At 52.2% G+C, this 19,609-nt stretch overlaps 1 protein-coding gene across 3 annotated transcripts in view; it reads right to left on the bottom strand.

Annotated features, from left to right (window-relative positions):
- Positions 1-8,442: 8,442 nt before the first annotated feature.
- The window catches only part of PLD2 (phospholipase D2), a 17,520-nt gene continuing 6,353 nt past the window's right edge, over positions 8,443-19,609 (bottom strand). For 2 of the 3 annotated variants that reach the window (XM_031934315.1, XM_026449102.2), the window contains exons 11-25: positions 17,256-17,339; positions 17,034-17,112; positions 16,167-16,277; positions 15,820-15,990; positions 15,016-15,142; positions 14,707-14,825; positions 14,502-14,615; positions 13,938-14,042; positions 13,647-13,735; positions 13,425-13,538; positions 13,218-13,267; positions 12,503-12,637; positions 12,138-12,291; positions 10,097-10,211; positions 8,447-9,238 (exon numbers count right to left, since the gene is read on the bottom strand). In XM_031934315.1, the coding sequence (XP_031790175.1) occupies positions 9,014-9,238; positions 10,097-10,211; positions 12,138-12,291; positions 12,503-12,637; positions 13,218-13,267; positions 13,425-13,538; positions 13,647-13,735; positions 13,938-14,042; positions 14,502-14,615; positions 14,707-14,825; positions 15,016-15,142; positions 15,820-15,990; positions 16,167-16,277; positions 17,034-17,112; positions 17,256-17,339 (1,792 nt within the window). In that variant the 3' untranslated portion in view covers positions 8,447-9,013. Of the gene's footprint in view, positions 9,239-10,096; positions 10,212-12,137; positions 12,292-12,502; positions 12,638-13,217; positions 13,268-13,424; positions 13,539-13,646; positions 13,736-13,937; positions 14,043-14,501; positions 14,616-14,706; positions 14,826-15,015; positions 15,143-15,819; positions 15,991-16,166; positions 16,278-17,033; positions 17,113-17,255; positions 17,340-19,609 lie in introns of all 3 variants that reach the window. The other variant, XM_026449101.1, reaches the window with a different exon arrangement.

Below are 19,609 nucleotides of genomic sequence, written 5' to 3'. Positions count from 1 at the left end.
GAGGGTGGAAGCGGGAGCGTGACGCGAGCGCGCCGGGGCCCCCTCCCCCTAGGCGCCGACACCTGCGCGCAGGCGCAGGCGAGCAGGCGAAAGGCGCGCGCGAGGACGGAGGGACCGCGCGAGCCTGGCGTGAAAGAAGTGGGCGGCGGCCGAGGCGGCCGCGGAGCGCGCCCACCAGCTGGCGCGCGTGCGCACACGCGTTTCCTTTTCTTTCCCTATTTTTTTGCCCTTTCCCTTATTTCCTTCTCAGATCTCCTTTGACGCCTTTTCTTCCCTTTCCCTCCGTCTTTCGTGTGTGCAGCTGCCAATCAAGCCACCCACCTCTCCATTTGCGGGGGAAGGGGGCGGTACCCAACCCCCCTCTATTACTAGGGGGTTGTTATGGTAACTCCCCACGCGAGGGCTGGGTGGCCTCTAGATAGGACGGGCTGTCCACCCACCCAATTGCTATGGCAACAGTGGAGCCGCTGAGGGAGGGGCCACTCCGTGAGAACTTGGCTGGAGAAACCACGTGGGAGTTGGGGGACAGAGGAGGAGCACCGGCTGCCTCAGGAATGCCCTTTCCACCCTCACCTAGCAGGTTGGGGAAGCATCGAGGAGATCTCAGATCTCAGGATAAGGAATCCTACCGCAGACGTGTATCTCTGCACCTCTTTTAACAAAGTGTTCTGCACAAAGGAACTGTTTCGACAATTATTCATTGACTGATCACTGGAGTCGCGCGTGGAGGAAGGGGTGGCGAAGGGGAAGAGAGGGAATCTGTGTTCAATCCCTTCACATATTGCTTGGGTCACCTTAGATCTAGTCATGTTGGCACAGCGCCTACAGCCATTAGCCTCAGTGGAGGCTGGGTAATGCTATCTAAGAACCAAGAGTCATGTTCTACCACTGACATGCTGTGTGACCTTGAGCAAGTTGCTTTGCTTCTCTGAGGTTTTCTTTCACTGTGAAATTGAGGGGGTAGGCTGTATGATCCTCAGGAGCTCTTCTAGCACCAGCACTGTTTCTGAAAGACTCCACCACCAGCCTTAATATAAATCATTTAAGAGAGTTTAAATTAGAAGTCCTTGGAAAATAGCTGAACACATTCCTTTTTGGACCCTTCTCCTTAGCATTTGGATGCATGGCCAGTCGGCCCCCTTCCCTAACCCCTAGCCCATTCTCCTTGCCACTGCCCTTATTCAAGCCACTATCCCCATTCATCTCCTATTTGGCTTTCCTGCCTGACTCCTTCAAGTCAATTCTATTTTTTTTTTTAAAGACAAAGTCTTGCTCTGTCGCCCAGGCTAGAGTACAATGGCGTGATCTCTGCTTACTGCAACCTCAAGCTCCTGGGTTCAAGCGATCCTCCAGCCTCAGCCTCCCAAGTAGGCGGGACTACAGGCAGCATATGCCACTACGCCTGGCTAATTTTTGTATGTTTTGTAGAGATGGGGCTTTGCCATGTTGCCCAATCTGGTCTCAAACTCCTGGCCTCAAGTGATCTGCCTGCCTCGGCCTCCCCAAGTGCTGAGATTATAGGATCCCTTGAGGCCAGGAGTTGGAGGCCAGCCTGGCCAACATGGTGGATTTTTGTTTTTTGAGACGGTTTTTGTTTTGTTTTGTTTTGTTGTTTTTTTGTGAATTTGTTTTTATTGGGGAACAGGACACAGGGTGGAAAATGTCACCTTGGTGGAGACAATTCTTGTTGCCCAGGCTGGAGTGCAGTGGCATGATCTTGGCTCACTGCAACCTCCGCTTCCCGGGTTCAAGCAATTCTCCTATCTCAGCCTCCTGAGTAGCTGGGATTACAGGTGCATGCCACCATGCCCAGCTAAATTTTTGTATTTTCAGTTGAGACGGGGTTTCATCATGTTGGCCAGGTGGTCTCAAACTCCTGACCTCAGGTGATCCACCTGCCTGGGCCTCCCAAAGTGCAGGGATTACAGGCATGAACCACCACACCCGGCCAAGCCTGGCAAACATGGTGAAACTCCATCTCTATTAAAAATACAAAAAATTGGCCAGGCACGGTGGCTCTCACCTGTAATCCCAGCACTTTTTGGGAGGCCGAGACGGGTGGATCACCTGAGGTCAGGAGTTTGAGACCAGCCCAGACAACATGGTGAAACCACGTCTCTACTAAAAATACAAAAATTAGCCAGGCGTGGTGGCAGGCGCCTGTAATCCCAGCTACTTGGGATGCTGAAGCAGGAGAATCGCTTGAACCTGGGAGGCAGAGGTTGCAGTGAGCCAAGAACATGCCACTGCACTCTAGCCTGGGTGACAGAGCAAGACTCTGTCTCAAAAAAAAAAAAAAAAAATTGGCTGAGTGTGGTGGCTCATGCCTGCAGTCCCAGCACTTGGGGAGGCCAAGGCGGGTGACTGCACTCCAGCCTGGGCAACAGAACGAGATTCTGTCTCAAAAAAAAAAAAAAAAAAAAAAGGGCTAAACACGGTGGCTCATGCCTGTAATCCCAGCACTTTGGGAGGCCAAGGTGGGTGGATCACAAGGTCAAGAGATCGAGACCATCCTGACAAACATGGAGAAACCCTGTCTCTATTAAAAATACAAAACTGGCCAGGGGTGGTGGCGCATGCCTGTAATCCTAGCTACTTGGGAGGCTGGGGCAGGAGAATCACTTGAACTTGGGAGGAGAGGTTGTGGTGAGCCGAGATCATGCCATTGTACTCCAGCCTGGGCAACAAGAGCGAAACTCCATCTCAAAACAAAACAAAACAAAAAACCAGATTGGCTGGGCGTGGTGGCTCACACCTGTAATCCCCGCACTTTGGGAGGCTGAAGCAGGTGGATCACCTGACATCGGGATTTCGAGACCAGCCTGGCCAACATGGTGAAATGCCATCTCTACTAAAAATACAAAAAATTAGCCGGATGTGGTGGTATGTGCCTGTAATCCCAGCTACTTGGGAGGCTGAGGCAAAAGGATTGCTTGAACCCAGCAGGCAGAGGTTGCAGTGAGCTGAGATTGCACCACTGTACTCCAGCCTGGGCAACAGCGTGAGACTCTGTCTCAAAAAAAAAAAAAAAAAAAGCAGATAAAGTATGGCATCAAAGACCCTTCAAGATTCTGCTGGCGGCCGGGCGTGGTGGCTCAAGCCTGTAATTCCAGCACTTTGGGAGGCCGAGACGGGCGGATCACGAGGTCAGGAGATCGAGACCATCCTGGCTAACCTGGTGAAACCCCGTCTCTACTAAAAAATACAAAAAACTAGCCGGGCGAGGTGGCGGGCGCCTGTAGTCCCAGCTACTCCGGAGGCTGAGGCAGGAGAATGGCGTAAACCCGGGAGGCGAAGCTTGCAGTGAGCTGAGATCCGGCCACTGCACTCCAGCCCGGGAGACAGAGCGAGACTCCGTCTCAAAAAAAAAAAAAAAGATTCTGCTGGCTTTTCTTGTCTTTTCTGTTTGAACGGTTTGTTTCTTTAGGAGTTGGGGTCCTGCTCTGTCACCCAGGCTAGAGTGCAGTGGCATGATCATGGCTTATGGCAGCCTCTAACTCCTGGGCTCAAGTGATAATCCTGCCTCAGGCTCCTGAGTTGCTGGGATTACAGGCATGAGCCACGCTGCTTGGTGCCTGTCTTATTTTTCAGTACTCAACTATTAGACCTCACATTTTCCAGCCATACTGAAATACTCTACTTACTTCCCAGAACTTAAAATTCTCTCCCCCAACCTTTGCATGTACTCTTTTTTCTCCTTGGAATATTCCCTAGCCTCTTGACCATGCCCACTCTCACCGTGTTTTGCTTTGTCCTACATGTCTAAATCACCTCCTCCATGAAGCCTTCCTTGACTCACCAAGACTAAGTTTGGTTCTTCTGTTTCAGCTGCCTGGCTTTAGTCCATGGTAACATTTAATGATTTGAATTGTAAATATCTTTTGATTCTCCTTAAAGGCAGGAATAATATTAGTCTTGTTCAGCACATGGCCTGGCACCCACTAGAAAATCAGTAATGCTTAAAAAAAAAAAAAACAAAAGAAAGAAAATCACTAACACTTAAGCAATTAAAGTGGCCAGGCGCCGTGGCTCACACCTGTAATCCCAGCACTTTGGGAGGCTGAGGCGGGCGGATCACCTGAGGTCAGGAGTTTGAGACCACCCTGACCAATATCGTGAAACCCCATCTCTATGAAAAATACAAAAATTAGCCAGGCGTGGTGGTGCGCACCTGTAATCCCAGCTACTTGGGAGGCTGAGGCAGGAGAATCGCTTGAACCTGGGAGGTGGAGCTTGCAGTGAGCTGAGATCTGGCCACTGCACTCCAGCCTGGGCGACAGAGCAAGACTCCGTCTCAAATAAAATAAAATAAAATAAAAGTAATGAAGGCATCTGTTGTCTGGGTGGGCACTGCAGCAGTTCAAGGTCAAGACCATGGATAGCAGGAAAAAGCATAGAAAGTGGAGGTAGTGCTTTAGGCAAATCACTAACCTCTCTGAGGCTCAACTCTGTCATCTGTAAAATGGAGATGATAATAATAGGGAGGTTAGGATAAAATAATACATGTAAAGCACTTAGCATATACTACGTCCTCTAAATTTACTAATGCCTCAGTCATAGAGGCTACTCTTTCCGTTCTGGGTTTAGAGCCAACTCTTCTGATTCTAAGCCCTCTGCTTCCACTGCCCACCCCCCTCACTACGGTTGGTCTCCATTTAAAAAACTCCAGGACTGCCGGGCGCGGTGGCTCAAGCCTGTAATCCCAGCACTTTGGGAGGCCGAGACGGGCGGATCACGAGGTCAGGAGATCGAGACCATCCTGGCTAACACAGTGAAACCCCGTCTCTACTAAAAATACAAAAAAAAAAAAACTAGCCGGGCGAGGTGGCGGGCGCCTGTAGTCCCAGCTACTCCGGAGGCTGAGGCAGGAGAATGGCGTAAACCCGGGAGGCGGAGCTTGCAGTGAGCTGAGATCCGGCCACTGCACTCCAGCTCGGGCGACAGAGCAAGACTCCGTCTCAAAAAAAAAAAAAAAATAATAAAAAAAAAACTCCAGGACTAGCCCGGGCACAGTGTCTCATGCCTGCAATCCCAGCACTTTGGGAGGCCAAGGCAGGTGGATCACGAGGTCAGGAGTTCCAGACCAGCCTGGCCAACATGGTGAAACCCTGTGTCTACTAAAAATACAAACATTAGCCAGGCACAGTGAGGGGCACCTGTAATCCCAGCTACTGGGGAGGCTGAGGCAGGAGAATTGCTTGAACCAGAGAGGGGGAGGTTGCAGTGAGCCAAGATGGTGCCACTGCACTCCAGCCTGGGTGACAGAGCAAGACTCCATCTCAAAAAAAATACCAAAACAAACAAACAAACAAAAGCCTCCAGGACTAAGGAGGGGAAGGCAGAGACTTTGAAGCAGAATCCCTCGGCACCCCTGGCCCAGCCTGGGGCAACTGCTGCCTCTATCTCACTCCACAGTGAATGAGGTAATGGTCCCCCTGGGGAAAGAGGCAGTTAGTGCTGACAATGAGGCTAATTAACAAGATGCCAATTAGTACTAGGAGACCGCTATATGTAGGAGGGGGGAATTCTGGCACAGAAGTAGCTTCTTGTGAAGGGCTGAACTCGAAGGAGAGGATGAGGCAGAGCAACACCATCCCCTCTTCATGCCTCCCCAGAACATCTTTCTTCCAGGAAGGCCTCCTAATCTCCATACTTCACTCCCCTCGGTTTCCTCCTGCATCTGCGGTCAGTCCTGAGACTGGAGCGTGAGGCTGTAGGAACAAAGGGCGAGGGCCAGGACTTGTGCTACACTTTTTTCTTTTCTTTTTTTTTTTTTTGAGACGCAGTCTCGCTCTGTCTCCCAGGCTGGAGTGCAGTGGTGTGATCTCAGCTCACTGCAACCTTCACCTCCCGGGTTCAAGTGATTCTCCTGCCTCAGCCTTCAGAGTAGCTGGGACTACAGGTGCGTGCCACTACGCCCAGCTCTTTTTGTATTTTCAGTAGAGACAGGCTTTCACCGTGTTAGCCAGGATGGTCTTGATCTCCTGATCTTGTGATCCACCCACCTTGGCCTCCCAAAGTGCTGGGATTACAGGCATGAGCCACCGTGCCCAACCTACATTTTTTAATATTGAAAATATTTTGGACCAGGCCTGGTGGCTTACACCTCTAATCCCAGCACTTTGAGAGGCTGAGGTGGGTGGATCATGAGGTCAGGAGTTTGAGACCAGCTTGGCCAACATAGTGAAACCCCGTCTCTACAAAAAAATACAAAAATTAGCCAGGCATGGTGGCACCTGCCTGTAATCCCAGCTACTCAGGAGGCTGAGGTGGAAGGATCAATTGAGCTCAGGAGGTCCAGGCTGCAGTGAGCAATGATTACACCACTGCACTGCACTCCAGCCTCAGCCACAGAGTGAGAGCCTATCTCAAAAATGAAAAAATAAATAAGCTGGGCACCATGGCACGCACCTGTAGTCCCAGCTACTCTAGAGGCTGAGGTGGATTGCTTGAGCCCAGGAAGTTGAAACTGCAGTGAGCTGTGATCGTACCACTGCGGTCCAGCCTGGGCCACAAAGCAAGACCCTGTCTCTAAAAAATAAAAAGAAACAAAAATAAAATATTTCAGACATACAAAAAGTTATGAATATATATGTGTGTTTATATTTTTTTAATTAAGAAATTTTTAGCCGGGCGCGGTGGCTCAAGCCTGTAATCCCAGCACTTTGGGAGGCCGAGACGGGCGGATCACGAGGTCAGGAGATCGAGACCATCCTGGCTAACACGGTGAAACCCTGTCTCTACTAAAAATACAAAAACTAGCCGGGCGAGGTGGCGGGCGCTTGTAGTCCCAGCTACTCGGGAGGCTGAGGCAGGAGAATGGCATAAACCCAGGAGGCGGAGCTTGCAGTGAGCTGAGATCCGGCCACTGCACTCCAGTCCGGGCGACAGAGCAAGACTCCGCCTCAAAAAAAAAAAAAAAAAAAAAAAAAAAAAAAAAAAAGAAATTTTTAGAGATGGGGTTCTTGCTATGTTGCCCAGGCTGAGCTTGAACTCTTGGCCCTCCTGCCTCAGCCTCCTAAATAGCTGAGATTATAGGCTTTAGCCACCATGCCCAGCTTTTATATACACTCAGTTTAAGAAATAAAAGGGGCCAGGTGCTCTGGCTTGCGCCTGTAATGCCAGCACTTTGGGAGGCTGAGGTGGGTGGATTACCTGAGGTCAGGAGTTCGAGACCAGCCTGGCCAACATGGTGAAACTCCATTCTACTAAAAATACAAAACAAAATTAGCCAGATGTGGTGGTGGACACCTGGAGTCCCAGCTACTCAGGAAGCTGAGACAGGAGAATTGCTTGAACCTGGGAGGCGGAGGTTGCAGTGAGCTGAGATCGCGCCTCCGTACTCCAGCCTGGGCAACAGAAAAAAAAAAAAAAAAAAAAAGGAAAAGAAATAAAAGGGTCCAGGTGCTATGGCTTATGACTGTAATCTCAGCACTTTAGGAGGCTGAGGTGGGAAAATCACTTAAGCCAGGAGCTTAAGACCAACCTGGGCAACATAGCAAGGCCCCATCTCTACAAAAAATAAAAACATTAGCAGGTGTGGTGGCACATGCTTGTAGCGCATCTATTCAGGAGGCTGAGGCAGGAGGATCTCTTGAGTCCAGGAGTTCAGCATTGCAATGAGCTATGATTGTGCCATTACACTCCAGCCTGAGGGACAGAACAAGACTGTCTGTCCCTCCCCGTCAAAAAAAAAGTTACCATTGTTACCAGTGACATTCTGTCTATATACCTCTCCTGGAAGGTAACCATTCCCAGTTTGGTACGTGCAATATGCTTCCATAGACCTTGCCATGTTTTCCACCTCTTCCCTCTGAAGCAGGGCCATCCAGTAGAATCCTGTACAGTGATGGAAATGGTATATACTTGCACTGTCCAATATGTGAGTTACTAGCAGCAAATGGCTACTGAGCACTTGAAATGCAATTAGTGAAAGGGACTAATTTTTTATTTTTATTTTTTGAGACGGAGTCTCACTCTGTCGCCCAGGCTGGAGTGCAGTGGCGTGATCTCAGCTCACTGCAACCTCCGCCTCCCAGGTTCACGCCATTCTCCTGCCTCAGCCTCCCGAGTAGCTGGGACTACAGGCACCCGCCACCACGCCAGGCTAATTTTGTTTCTGTATTTCTTGAACAAGAAGCAGCCTCTCCAGGTCCTTCTCGGAGCATCTCCCTCACCTGTGGTTGTGACAGCAGCTCCACAGTTCTCCAGGTGCCCTGGCTGGGCCCTGCCCATCCTTCTACCCAGGCATCACTGTGTCAACACCTTCTCCTCTCAGGAGCCAGGTGACCGAACTCCCGAAGCCATGGATAGGTAGAACAGAGGTAGAGAGACGAGAAAGAAGAAAGGAGGAGGGCGGAGATAAGATGAAGGGGACTGGTGCCCCATGTGGGCAGGGACGGGAGGCTGAACCAAGCGCTTAGTTCCTCCAAGGAAGACGCATTAACCTTTTCTACACCTTTATTTATGAAATGCTTATTGAACAGATACAAAGTTAGTGTCAGCAGGCTGGTGGAGGGAGTTAATATGCACCCCTTCCTTCCCCTGGTGGGGGCTGAAGCCAGAAGTGGCTTTATCCTTCCCTCCGGCTTGGCAGCAATGGGCTGGGAGAGGCCCTGGGACAGGGAGGGGGTTCAAGGGCAGGAGGAGGAAGGGAACAATGGGTGGTAGGGCCTGGGGCAGAGCCCCCTTCTCCTGGAATAAGAGGCTTGACCCTGCTCACCCTGGCAGGAGCTGTGCTTCTCCTCTGCAGCATGGAGAAGTGGTTTGCACTGGGCAGCAGCGGGGGTGAGCTTCTCTGGGACTCTCTCCTGCCTCCCCAGCCCAAGGTTGCGAGTGTCCTCTTCGGCTATTTCTCACGTAAGGGTCCTCTGTGACACCTCTAATCCCGTTCAGGGATGCCCGCCTTCCCAGATCTCATAGGGCACTGCCCTCAGTCTCTGGGCTTAAGGGGCAGGGAGCCAGACCTGGTGGGGCACAGCAGCTGGTGACCTCTCCCCGACGGGGGCCTCAACTATGTCCATACTTCTAGGGGGACCATGCCCTCCTTGCTACCCAGCGGGGGCAGCAAAGACTCATCCTCTAGGAACTTGAGGGGGAAGTGGACCAGGTGGCCCTGGACCTGGGTGAGCTCAGACCGAGCCAAGGGAGGACTGACTGTGGCCAAGGGCTCCACGGCCACATACTCCCGGAGTGTCCGCAGGGAACGCGTGGCATTGGTCGGTAGGCAGCGGAAGATCTGTGGGCGGGGGCACGGACGCCAGTAAGGCTTGGGGAGACTCTCCCAACAATCTAAGTCCGACTAGGCTCGACCCCTTCCCCCATACCATCTCTTCATACCCCCAAATGACCCTGGGCCTCTCTCTCTTTCTTTTTTTTGAGACGGAGTTTCACTCTTGTTGCCCAGGCTGGAGTGCAATGGTGCGATCTTAGCTCACTACAATCTCCACCTCCCGGGTGCAAGTGATGCTCCTGCCTCAGCCTCCCGAATAGCTGGGATGACAGGCACCCACCATCATGCCCGGCTAACTTTTGTACTTTTTTTTTTTTCAGACAGAGTTTCGCTCTTATTGCCCAGGCTGGAGTGCAGTGGCGTGATCTCGGCTCACTGCAACCTCTGCCTCCTGAGTTCAAGAGATTCTCCTGCCTCAGGCTCCCAGTCACGCCCGGCTAATTTTTTTGTATTTTTAGTAGAGAAGGGGTTTCTCCGTGTTGGTCAGGCCGATCTCGAACTCCTGACCTCAGGTGATCCGCCCGCCTTGGCCTCCCAAAGTGTTGGGATTACAGGCGTGAGCCACTGCGCCCGGCCAATTTTTGTACTTTTAGTAGAGATGGGGTTTCGCCATGTTGGTCAGGCTGATCTCGAACTCCTGACCTCAGGTGATCCGCCCGCCTCGACCTCCCAGAGTGCTGGGATTACAGGCATAAGCCACTGCACCCAGCCTGGGCCACTAAATCTCTTGATAGCAAATGCCCCCAGGCCCTCATCCCCCTTCTGAGAATGACTGTGTAGTGGGGCTTCTCTCCATCCTACCCTGAGCAGGATAATGCACACATTTCCCCAGGCCACTCTCCCCCTCCCCTCCCAAGTTCCCACCTGCTCATAGATATTAGCGTTGCTCTCAGCTGTGTCTTGCCACAACTGGAAGAAGTCATCACAGACGGGGTCTCGGAGGTCCAAGTCTGGCCGGGTATTTGCTCCAAGAATGACACTATGGGAGAAAGGGGTCCCAGCAGGGCCAGATTAAGATCCTTAGAGAACCTGAATGCCAGAAAAGTTACATCGTCCCTATTCAGGTAATTCAAAATTGGCTGGGCGCAGCGGCTCATGCCTGTATTCCCAGCACTTTGGGAGGACGAAGCCGATGGATTGCTTGAGCTCAGGAATTCAAGACCAGCCTGGGCAATATGGCAAAACCCCATCTCTACAAAAAATACAAAAATTAGCCAGGCGTGGTGCTGTGTGCCTGTAGTCCCAGCTACTTGGGAGGCTGAAGTGGGAGGATCACTTGAGCCAGAGAAGTCGAGGCTGCAGTGAGCTGTGGTCATGCCACCGAACTCCAGCTGGGTGACAGAGCAAGACCTTATCTCAAAACAAAGAACAAAAAAACAAACAAACAAAAAAAAAACAAAACAAATGCAATATAAAATAGTAAAATAAGTATAAAAGAAGCCAACAGAGTCTGATTTGTCTTGACTTTGATGACTACCTTGGTGTTTTAAAAAATCAGTTTTATTTTAAATTTTCTTCTTTTTCTGTTCTTTCCCCAATCCTCAGAATCTGTGAAAATAATTACTTTTTTTTTTTTTTTTTTTGAGACAGAGTCTGGCTCTGTTGCCCAGGCTGGAGTGCAGTGACACCATCTCTACTCATTGCAAACTCTGCCTCCCAGGTTCACGCCATTCTCCTGCCTCAGCCTCCTGAGTAGCTGGGAGTACAGGCGCCCACCACCACGCCCAGCTAATTTTTTTGTTTTTTTAGTAGAGACGGGGTTTCACCGTGTTAGCCAGTATGGTCTTGATCTGACCTCATGATCTGCCTGCCTTGGCCTCCGAAAGTGCTGGGATTACAGGGGTGAGCCACTGTGCCCGGCCAAAAATTACTTTCAAAAGATTTTTTTTTGGTGGGATGCGGTGGCTCACAGCTGTAATCCCAGCTATTTGGGAGGCTGAGGCAGGAGAATTGCTTGAACCCAGGAGGCGGAGGTTGCGGTGAGCCAAGATTGCACCATTGCACTTCAGCCTGGGCGACAAGAGTGAAACTGCATCTTAATGATGACGACAACAACAACAATAACAAGAAAAAATTTTTTCATGGCCAGGTGCAGTGGCTCACACCTGTAATCCCAGCACTTTGGGAGGCTGAAGTGGGCAGATCACCTGAGGTCGGGAGTTCAAGACCAGCCTGACAAACATGGTGAAACCCTGTCTCCACTAAAAATACAAAAAATAGCCGGGTGTGGTGGCACAGGCCTGTAATCCCAGCTACTTGGGAGGCTAAGGCAGGAGAATCGCTTGAACCCGGAAGGCAGAGGTTGTGGTGAGCTGAGATCTCGCCATTGCACTCCAGCCTGGGCAACAAGAGGGAAACTCCGTCTCAAAAAAAAAAAATTTTTTTTCTCATTTTTTTTTGGTGTTCCTGCTTCACTGACACTCTAAACTGATTAGTCTGCCCATTGATTTGTTTTTTTTTGTTTTGTTTTGTTTTGTTTTCTGGAGGCAGAGTCTCGCTCTGTCGCCCAGGCTGGAGTGCAGTGGCGTGATCTCGGCTCACTGCAACCTCTGCCTCCTGGATTCAAGCGATTCTCCTGTCTCAGCCTCCCAAGTAGCTGGGATCACAGGGGCCCGCCACCACGCCCAGCTGATTTTTTGTATTTTTAGTAGAGACGGGTTTCATTATGTTGGCCAGGCTGGTCTCGAACTCCCGACCTCAGCCAATCCACTTTGGCCTCGCCAAAGTGCCGGGAAGTGCTGGGATTAGAGGCGTGAGCTGCCGCGCCCAGCCTTGCCTATTGAGTATCTAGCACTACCTCTACCTCTGGCTCCGGGAATACCTATGCGGTGCTACCTCTTGTCCTGCTCAAAAGGCAGATGCCCCCATCTCGCTCCCACCCTGTGGCACCCCGCCCCAGCTCTACCTGAAGCAGTGCTTCCGCAGACTCGAGGCAAACCTGCCCGCCTGATACTCCACCCCATTCATGAGGGATGGTTCTGTCTCTGTGTCCTCGATCAGCACGGCCAGCTCACTGTCCCGCTTCCCCAGCAAGCTCCGGTCATTGATGTTTGCAGAACCTGGGGTGGATGTGGGGCACGCTGTCTGCTTGGGGCCAGGGCACTCCCCCCAGTACCCCATCCCCTCTACCAAAGCACTGGCCTGCAACACTCCTTCTTGGACCCTCCACCCCTACATGAGCCTGAGCTGCAGTCTCTGTCATCCCGGCGTCTCATCTCTTTGCCTGTCCCCACACCCTCTCCCTGCCAGGGGCCCAGATCCGGCACTGACCGATGATGACTGTCCGGTCATCTGCGATGAGCATCTTGCTGTGGATGTAGATGAGCTCCGAGACGGGGTGCCCGCCCAGCTCTCCATGTGTACGAAGCCCGCAGATGGAAATATAGTCCCGCCATGCTGTCCCCACTGCATACAAGAGACGGGGTGACAGGAGGGGAAGTAAGCGGAGAGGTGGCTCTGTGTGCAGACAGGGCCCTGTCCCACCTCCTCTCACTCCAGAAGCTCTTCCTACAAAGAGTCTTTTTTTTTTTTTGAGACAGAGTCTTGCTCTGTCGCCCAGGCTGGAGTGCAGTGGCCGGAGCTCACTGCAAGCTCCGCCTCCCGGGTTTACGCCATTCTCCTGCCTCAGCCTCCCGAGTAGCTGGGACTACAGACGCCTGCCACCTCGCCCGGCTAGTTTTTTGTATTTTTTTAGTAGAGACGGGGTTTCACTGTGTTAGCCAGGATGGTCTCGATCTCCTGACCTCGTGATCCACCCGTCTCAGCCTCCCAAAGTGCTGGGATTACAGGCTTGAGCCACCGCGCCCGGCTCCTACAAAGAGTCTTGTATCTCTGCTTCTCCCTGCAGTGAAAGGCCAGCTATGGTCTGCGTAGCCTCAGAGGCTCACGGGAATGACAGCCTCCTTCCCTCACCCCCAGGCCTCCAGCGCCCCAATCTCCCTCTCCCAGGGGACCAGGGCTTGAGACCCCAGCCCCCAGCACTCACTAGCTGCTTTGAGGCGATGCAGGATTGAATACTCCCCACGACACAGGGTCCTGAGAGAAAAGACAGAGGGAGAGAAGTGGAGGCTGGCAGAGGCGAGGGGAGGTTGGGAGAGGTGGCCCTCCTTTAAGGCCCAGGAGGAAGGGATCAGGACAGAATCAGGAGGGGGACACGGGTGAGATGAGGCCATTGAGAGCCCTGGGGGGTCACCTGTAAGTAAAATGCAGAATAGCCTGAATGGAGTTGCCACCACCCGTGGAGATGTCGCCCTCGAAGCCAGGGAGTAAGGGCAAAAGCACGTAGACTCGGAAACACTGGCCCTGTCTGGGGAGAGGGTGGAGTCAGAGGCGCGACTGGTCCCTCAAACCCCACCCCCTTCAACTGGGCTCAAACCACACCCACAGTCCCCACCTTCCTCACAGTCCACCTTACTTGTGGGCCTTCAGGATTCTGTCCACAATTGCATCGCCCACCTTGTTCAGAACCGTCCGCCCATCTGAGCAGCTAATGAAGAACTGATTCTGGGGCAAGAACCAGAGACAGACATCAGCAGCCTGGCCCCTGGCGCTGTCCTTGGTCTCCAGCCCTGGTCCCAGGCTCCAGGCGTCTGCTTCTGCTCCGGGCCCAGCTCCACCAACCCTCGATGACTGACTCCACTCATTCCCCAGGTGTCTCTCCTGCGACATCCCTTCCATGGTCTCCCCCACCTCCTCCCAGTCAGACCTCAATGTACAGGAAGTGCCGGCTCTCCTTGATGGTGTGGAGGTAGGCGTTGAGGATGGAGTTCTCCAGAGTCCCTGCTGACCAGCGGTCCACTGACCGCAAGACCTAGGGAATGGTGAATGAGATGTGCTTCTTTTCATTTTTTTATTTTATGTTTTTTTTCAGACAGGGTCTCGCTCCCCTGCCCAGACTGGAGTGCAGTGGTGTGATCTCAGCTCACTACAACATCCGCCTCCTGGGTTCAAGCGATTCTCCTGCCTCAGCCTCTCTAGTAGCTGCGACTACAGGCACACACCACCATGCCCGGCTAACTTTTTGTATTTTTAGTAAAGATGGGGTTTCACCATGTTAGCCAGGATGGTCTCGATCTCCTGACCTCGTGATCCGCCTGCCTCGGCCTCCCAAAGTGCTGGGATTATAGGCGTGAGCCACCGCGCCCGGCCGTGATGTGCTTCTTAACCCCAGGAGAGGACAGTGTAGGGGGCTCTCACACCAGGGAGAGTGGGTTGGGGTGTTGGGCTGAAGGAGACAAAGGTGGGGGCTGGCTGAAGTGGGGGGCCTCACCTGCACAGTGGTGCACTGCCCCCCTGGGAGCGTGAAGGGGAGCTGGTTGGCAGTGCTGGTAGACTTGGGAAGCAGGTAGGGGTACGTGGGAGTCTTGTACTTGGCCTTGGTGGTCTGAAGTGGAGGGATGGCAGAGTCAGCAGGAGGTGCCAAGCTGTCCCTGGCTCCCTCCCTCCCTCCAGCTCCCACCAGAGGGAACGAGCACCTTGGTGAAGTTCCAGCGCTGGATGAAGTGCCGGGCGAGGTCCCGGGCAGGTAGGCCATGGACGACCACCCCAACGTCCCGCCATGGCATCCGAGGGGTCGTCTCCCTGTCAATGAAATCTGCGAGGTCCCGGGAGAGTCAGGGGAGACGTCAGGCCTGGACTCCTGGGGACACTTGGGGCAGGGAGGAGGAGCCTGCCAGAGGGAGGGCTGTACCACCCTTGACCCCTCTCATCCCATCCTCAGTACCAGTCCCAGCTTCTGACCCTGCTCTCAGCTCTCTGGGGTTTTGGCGGGTGGGAGGCTTCACCTTCGAACGGCCGGTCGAGCTGCACCCAGTCCTTGGTGATAAGATTGCTGTAGTCCTTGCCCAGCCAGAAGAATTGGTTGCGAGAGAGGTCTGGGGTGGCCGGCGAGTCTGGGCACGGGGTGGGAGGCTGTAGGGGGAACACACCCAAGCCAGGGGCAAGGGGAAGTCATGGGGTTGTACAGAGCCAGGGCCAAAGAGAGGAGCACTGAAAGAGTGAGAGAGACGGAGAGGAAGAATGACACAGAGCGTCTGATTCCCCAGCCCTCCCCTCCAGCCGCCTTCGACACTTTTAGAGGAATGGGGTGATGGTCAGTGAAATGGGGAAAGGACTGGGTTACAGCCCTTTTTTTTTTTTGAGACGGAGTCTCGCTCTTGTCACCCAGGCTGGAGTGTAGTGGCACGATGTTGGCTCACTACAACCTCCGCCTTCTGGGTTCAAGCGATTCTCCTGCCTCAGCCTCCCGAGTAGCTCAGATGACGGGCACCCGCCACCATGCCAGGCTAGTTTTTTGTATTTTTAGTAGACACGGGGTTTTACCATGTTGGTCAGGCTGGTCTCGAACTCCAGACCTCAGGTGATCTGCCTGCCTTGGCCTCCCAAAGTGCTGGGATTACAGGCATGAGCCACGGCACCTGGCCGGTTACAGCACTTTCAAAGTGGGTTCTTGGGGTCCCAGAAAGTTTGAGGAACCCTGAGGTGGGCAGGGCCTGGAATGACTGAGGGGGTAAGGCTGGAGCTGGGAAAAGGTGTGGATTGAGCTTATCTGAGTTTGGGGGTGCTCATGAAGGTCTCGGGGGGATTACCTGGGAGGCAGCTGATTCAGAGGAGTCTCCAAGGTCAGTCAGTCGGTAGTGCAGGTCATCCCAGCGGCCATAGGCAAGGTCCAGTCCCCCCAGGAATGCTACCACTTGGTCCACCACCAGGAGCTTCTCATGATGGGCCCACAGCGTCACTTGGTCTGGGTGACGCATCACCTGGAGCAGGCATGGAGGGTTCATGAGGTGGGTTTAGGTGAAGGAAAACAGGAGGTACTGGGAGGGAGAGAGGAAAGATGGAAAGAGGAGACCGTCAGGAAGCGGGAGCACTGGGGGCGGGGACAGTGTGGGGAGGAGGGCTGTCATGTGGGAGGGTCTCTGAGGCCCAGAGTCACCTTTATGTTGGGGTGCAGCAGCATCAGTGCCCTCTTGCTATAGCCACTGTTGATGCCCAAGGCCAATTCCACTTCCTTAAACAGCAGAACGGACACGCGGACACCCTCCTCCTGGTGGTGAGTTGGGGAATTAGATCCCAGTGCCTCTCCCAGAGTTGCCCCTTTCCACACTCCCAAACCCTTTCTACGTGTGTCCCTCCAGCCTGTCTGGAGATCCTAGAGGCTCTGCCACATATGCCCTGCTTTGCTGCTTGCAGCAGACTTAGACTAAATGTCATCTGTGTGCTCACCCACTCACCCATCCACATATCTATCCACCTACCCTTCATCATCCATCCATCTTCCCAAGCATTTACTCATCCCTTTATCTACCGTCTATTATTCATCCATCTACCCGCCTACCCTCCTAGCCCTCCACCTTTCCAACTCATATCCTTCCATCCATCACCCTTTCTGTCCTCTATCCATCCACCCGCCCACCCACCCTGCAACATCCATGCATCCTTCTTCCTGTCCATCAACACCACACATGCCCCCTCCATGGCAGGTACTGTGCCTTGTAGGGGAACAATGATATTAACTAGCCCAGTGAAAGAGATAGACATGTACACCCCCAGATAACACAATAAAGTATTATGTTTACTGGGAGGGAAGTCTCTGCCAGGTGGAGGGAGCATGAAGAGGAAGGTGTGTCAGTTCTCCTTAGGGCAGAGGGAGAGGGCGGAGGTGATGTCTGACAGGCGCTGGGCCAGGATGGGCACATTTCCCTCCCTTGAAGCCTCAGACTCCCTACCTTCTTCCAGCCCTGCTAATCAACCTCCACCCACAGGCAACCCCCTCCCCGTGCAGCCTGACGGCTGTCCTCACCGCCTTCCTCTTGAGCATAATGTCCAGTCTCCAGTCATCTGAATGGGCCGGACGCTTCAGGTAAACCTCAGGACTCAACCTGGGATTCAGGGCAGTGGATTAGGGGCAACCAAAGCCCCAGACCACCAGCTGCACCCCCCTTCTCCTCCTTCCTCCGAGGAATACGCTGACCTGCCCCAGGCTCTATCCTGCCCAGTCTTGTTGGGGCCTCTTCCCACTCACCACCAGTCTGTGATGAAAATCTCCTCTTGAGCTCGAAGGATGGCATCTGCCACAGCAGCAAAGTAACCTGCCCCATTCACAAACCTGGGGGGAGGCCAAGCCAAGGAGGTCAGGGGAGTCAGAAGCCAGAAAGCTCTGGAGAGTGAAGACCGGAGGACAGTCATGGGTCAGAGGTGACAGCAAGGTCAAAGATCGGGAATGATCAGAGAGCACAAGTGGTATCAGACACATCAAAATAGTGTTTGCCCATATACACTAAATACAAATAAAAATTACAAAAAGACACAATGACCTAATCAACTAAAGAATGGGAGGATTAATACATCATACATAAAGAACACCAATAAGTCGACAAGAAAAAGTCACATGAGCCAACTGACAAATGAACAAATCCTAAGAACTGACAGCTCACAGAGAAATTAAAATGGCCAGTTGTGGCAAATGATGTTCAGTTTCACTAGTGAACGAATAAGTTAAAATGAAATTACATTGAAAAAATCCATTAGATGGGTAATAATTAAAATCATTGGTAACATTCAATATCAGCACATTAGCATATCAGAATGTTATTCAATATGCTGAGGAATATTCAGTATGCTGGGGAAGTGGGTATTCTCATAGACCATGAGAATATAACTTTTAGGAGACAATTTGGCAGTATCAAAAAAAAATATATATATATATATAGATAGATTTTTTGATATGGTATCCCGTTCTGTCACCCAGGCTGCAGTGCAATGGCACGATCTTGGCCCACTGCAACCTCCGCCTCTTGGGTTCAAGTAATTTTCCTGTCTCAGCCTCCCAAGTAACTGAAATTACAGGCACCCGCCACCATGCCTGGCTAATTTTTGTATTTTTAGTAGAGACAGTTTTTGCCATGTTGGCCAGGCTGGTCTTGAACTCCTGACCCCAGTGATCTACCCGCCTCGGCCTCCCAAAGTGCTGGGATTACAGGCATGAGCCACAGTGACTGGCCAGCAGTATCAAAATATTAAATGCACATAGCCTTTAATATCATTAAATATGCACAGTAATTTTACATCTAGGAATACAACCTACACAATGCTTAGGCAAAGATCGTGTTCATCGCATTGTGTGTAAGAGTGAAAAATGGGAAATAATCCAAGTGTCTAATCTCTCACACATGTATTAAGTGAAAAAATAAGTCACAGAAGAGGGTGCATGATCTCATTTATGTTGAAACAAAAGTAACACGTGCCTGCACATGTGAAAATATGTAGGAAGGCCAGGCGAGGTGGCTCATGCCTGTAATCCCAGCACTTTGGGAGGCCGAAGCGGGTGGATCACTTAAGGTCAGGAGTTCGTGACCAGCCTGGCCAGCATGGTGAAATCCCATCTGTACTAAAAATACGAAAATTAACTGAGCATGGTGGTGCATGCCTGTAATCCCAGCTATTCAGGAGGCTGGAGGCAGGAGAATCGCTTGAACCAGGGGGGCGGAGACTGCAGTAAGCCGGTATCGTGCCACTGCACTCCAGCCTGGGTGACAGAACCAGACTCCATCTCAAAAAAAACAACAAAAGAAAATGAGTAAAAAAAAAAGGCCGGGCGCGGTGGCTCAAGCCTGTAATCCCAGCACTTTGGGAGGCCGAGACGGGTGGATCACGAGGTCAGGAGATCGATACCATCCTGGCTAACACAGTGAAACCCCGTCTCTACTAAAAAAATACAAAAAACCAGCCGGGCAAGTTGGCGGGCGCCTGTAGTCCCAGCTACTCGAGAGGCTGAGGCAGGAGCATGGCGTAAACCCGGGAGGCGGAGCTTGCAGTGAGCTGAGACCCGGCCACTGCACTCCAGCCTGGGCGACAGAGCGAGACTCTGTCTCAACAACAACAACAACAAAAAACAACCAACCAAACAAAAACAACCTCTGTCCATGACTGCCCTGTGCCCGTGATATTAGCACACGGGACCCTGTGAGATCAGCTGCCACTGACTCCCAGCCTCTCCTCTGACTGCTCCACCTCACTCAGTAACAACAATATGTCCTGGTGGTTCCCAAATGCCCGGAGCTATTTCTGTCTTCTCTGCCTGGACTGTTCTGCATTTTATCTATCTCGTAGAGTTGCAGGAGGATCAGCAAGTGTACGCTGTTCCCATGCAATCACCAGTCCTATCAAAATACAGGACATTTTCATCTTCCTGGAATGTTCCCTCGTGTACCCCGTTTGATTGGCCAGACAATCTTTTCCCCACACCCTGCCACAGGCAACTGCTGATCTGATTTCCATCACTGTGGATTGCTTTTGGCTGTTTTAGAAGTTTATAGCTGGGCGCGGCGGCTCACGCCTGTAATCCCAGCACTTTGGGAGGCCGAGGCAGGTGGATCA

The sequence above is a fragment of the Piliocolobus tephrosceles genome, chromosome 16, assembly GCF_002776525.5.
Source record: "Piliocolobus tephrosceles isolate RC106 chromosome 16, ASM277652v3, whole genome shotgun sequence".
Lineage (NCBI taxonomy): Eukaryota > Metazoa > Chordata > Mammalia > Primates > Cercopithecidae > Piliocolobus > Piliocolobus tephrosceles.
Note: the sequence above shows the minus strand (reverse complement) of the source record. Positions and strands in the feature narration are given on the sequence as shown.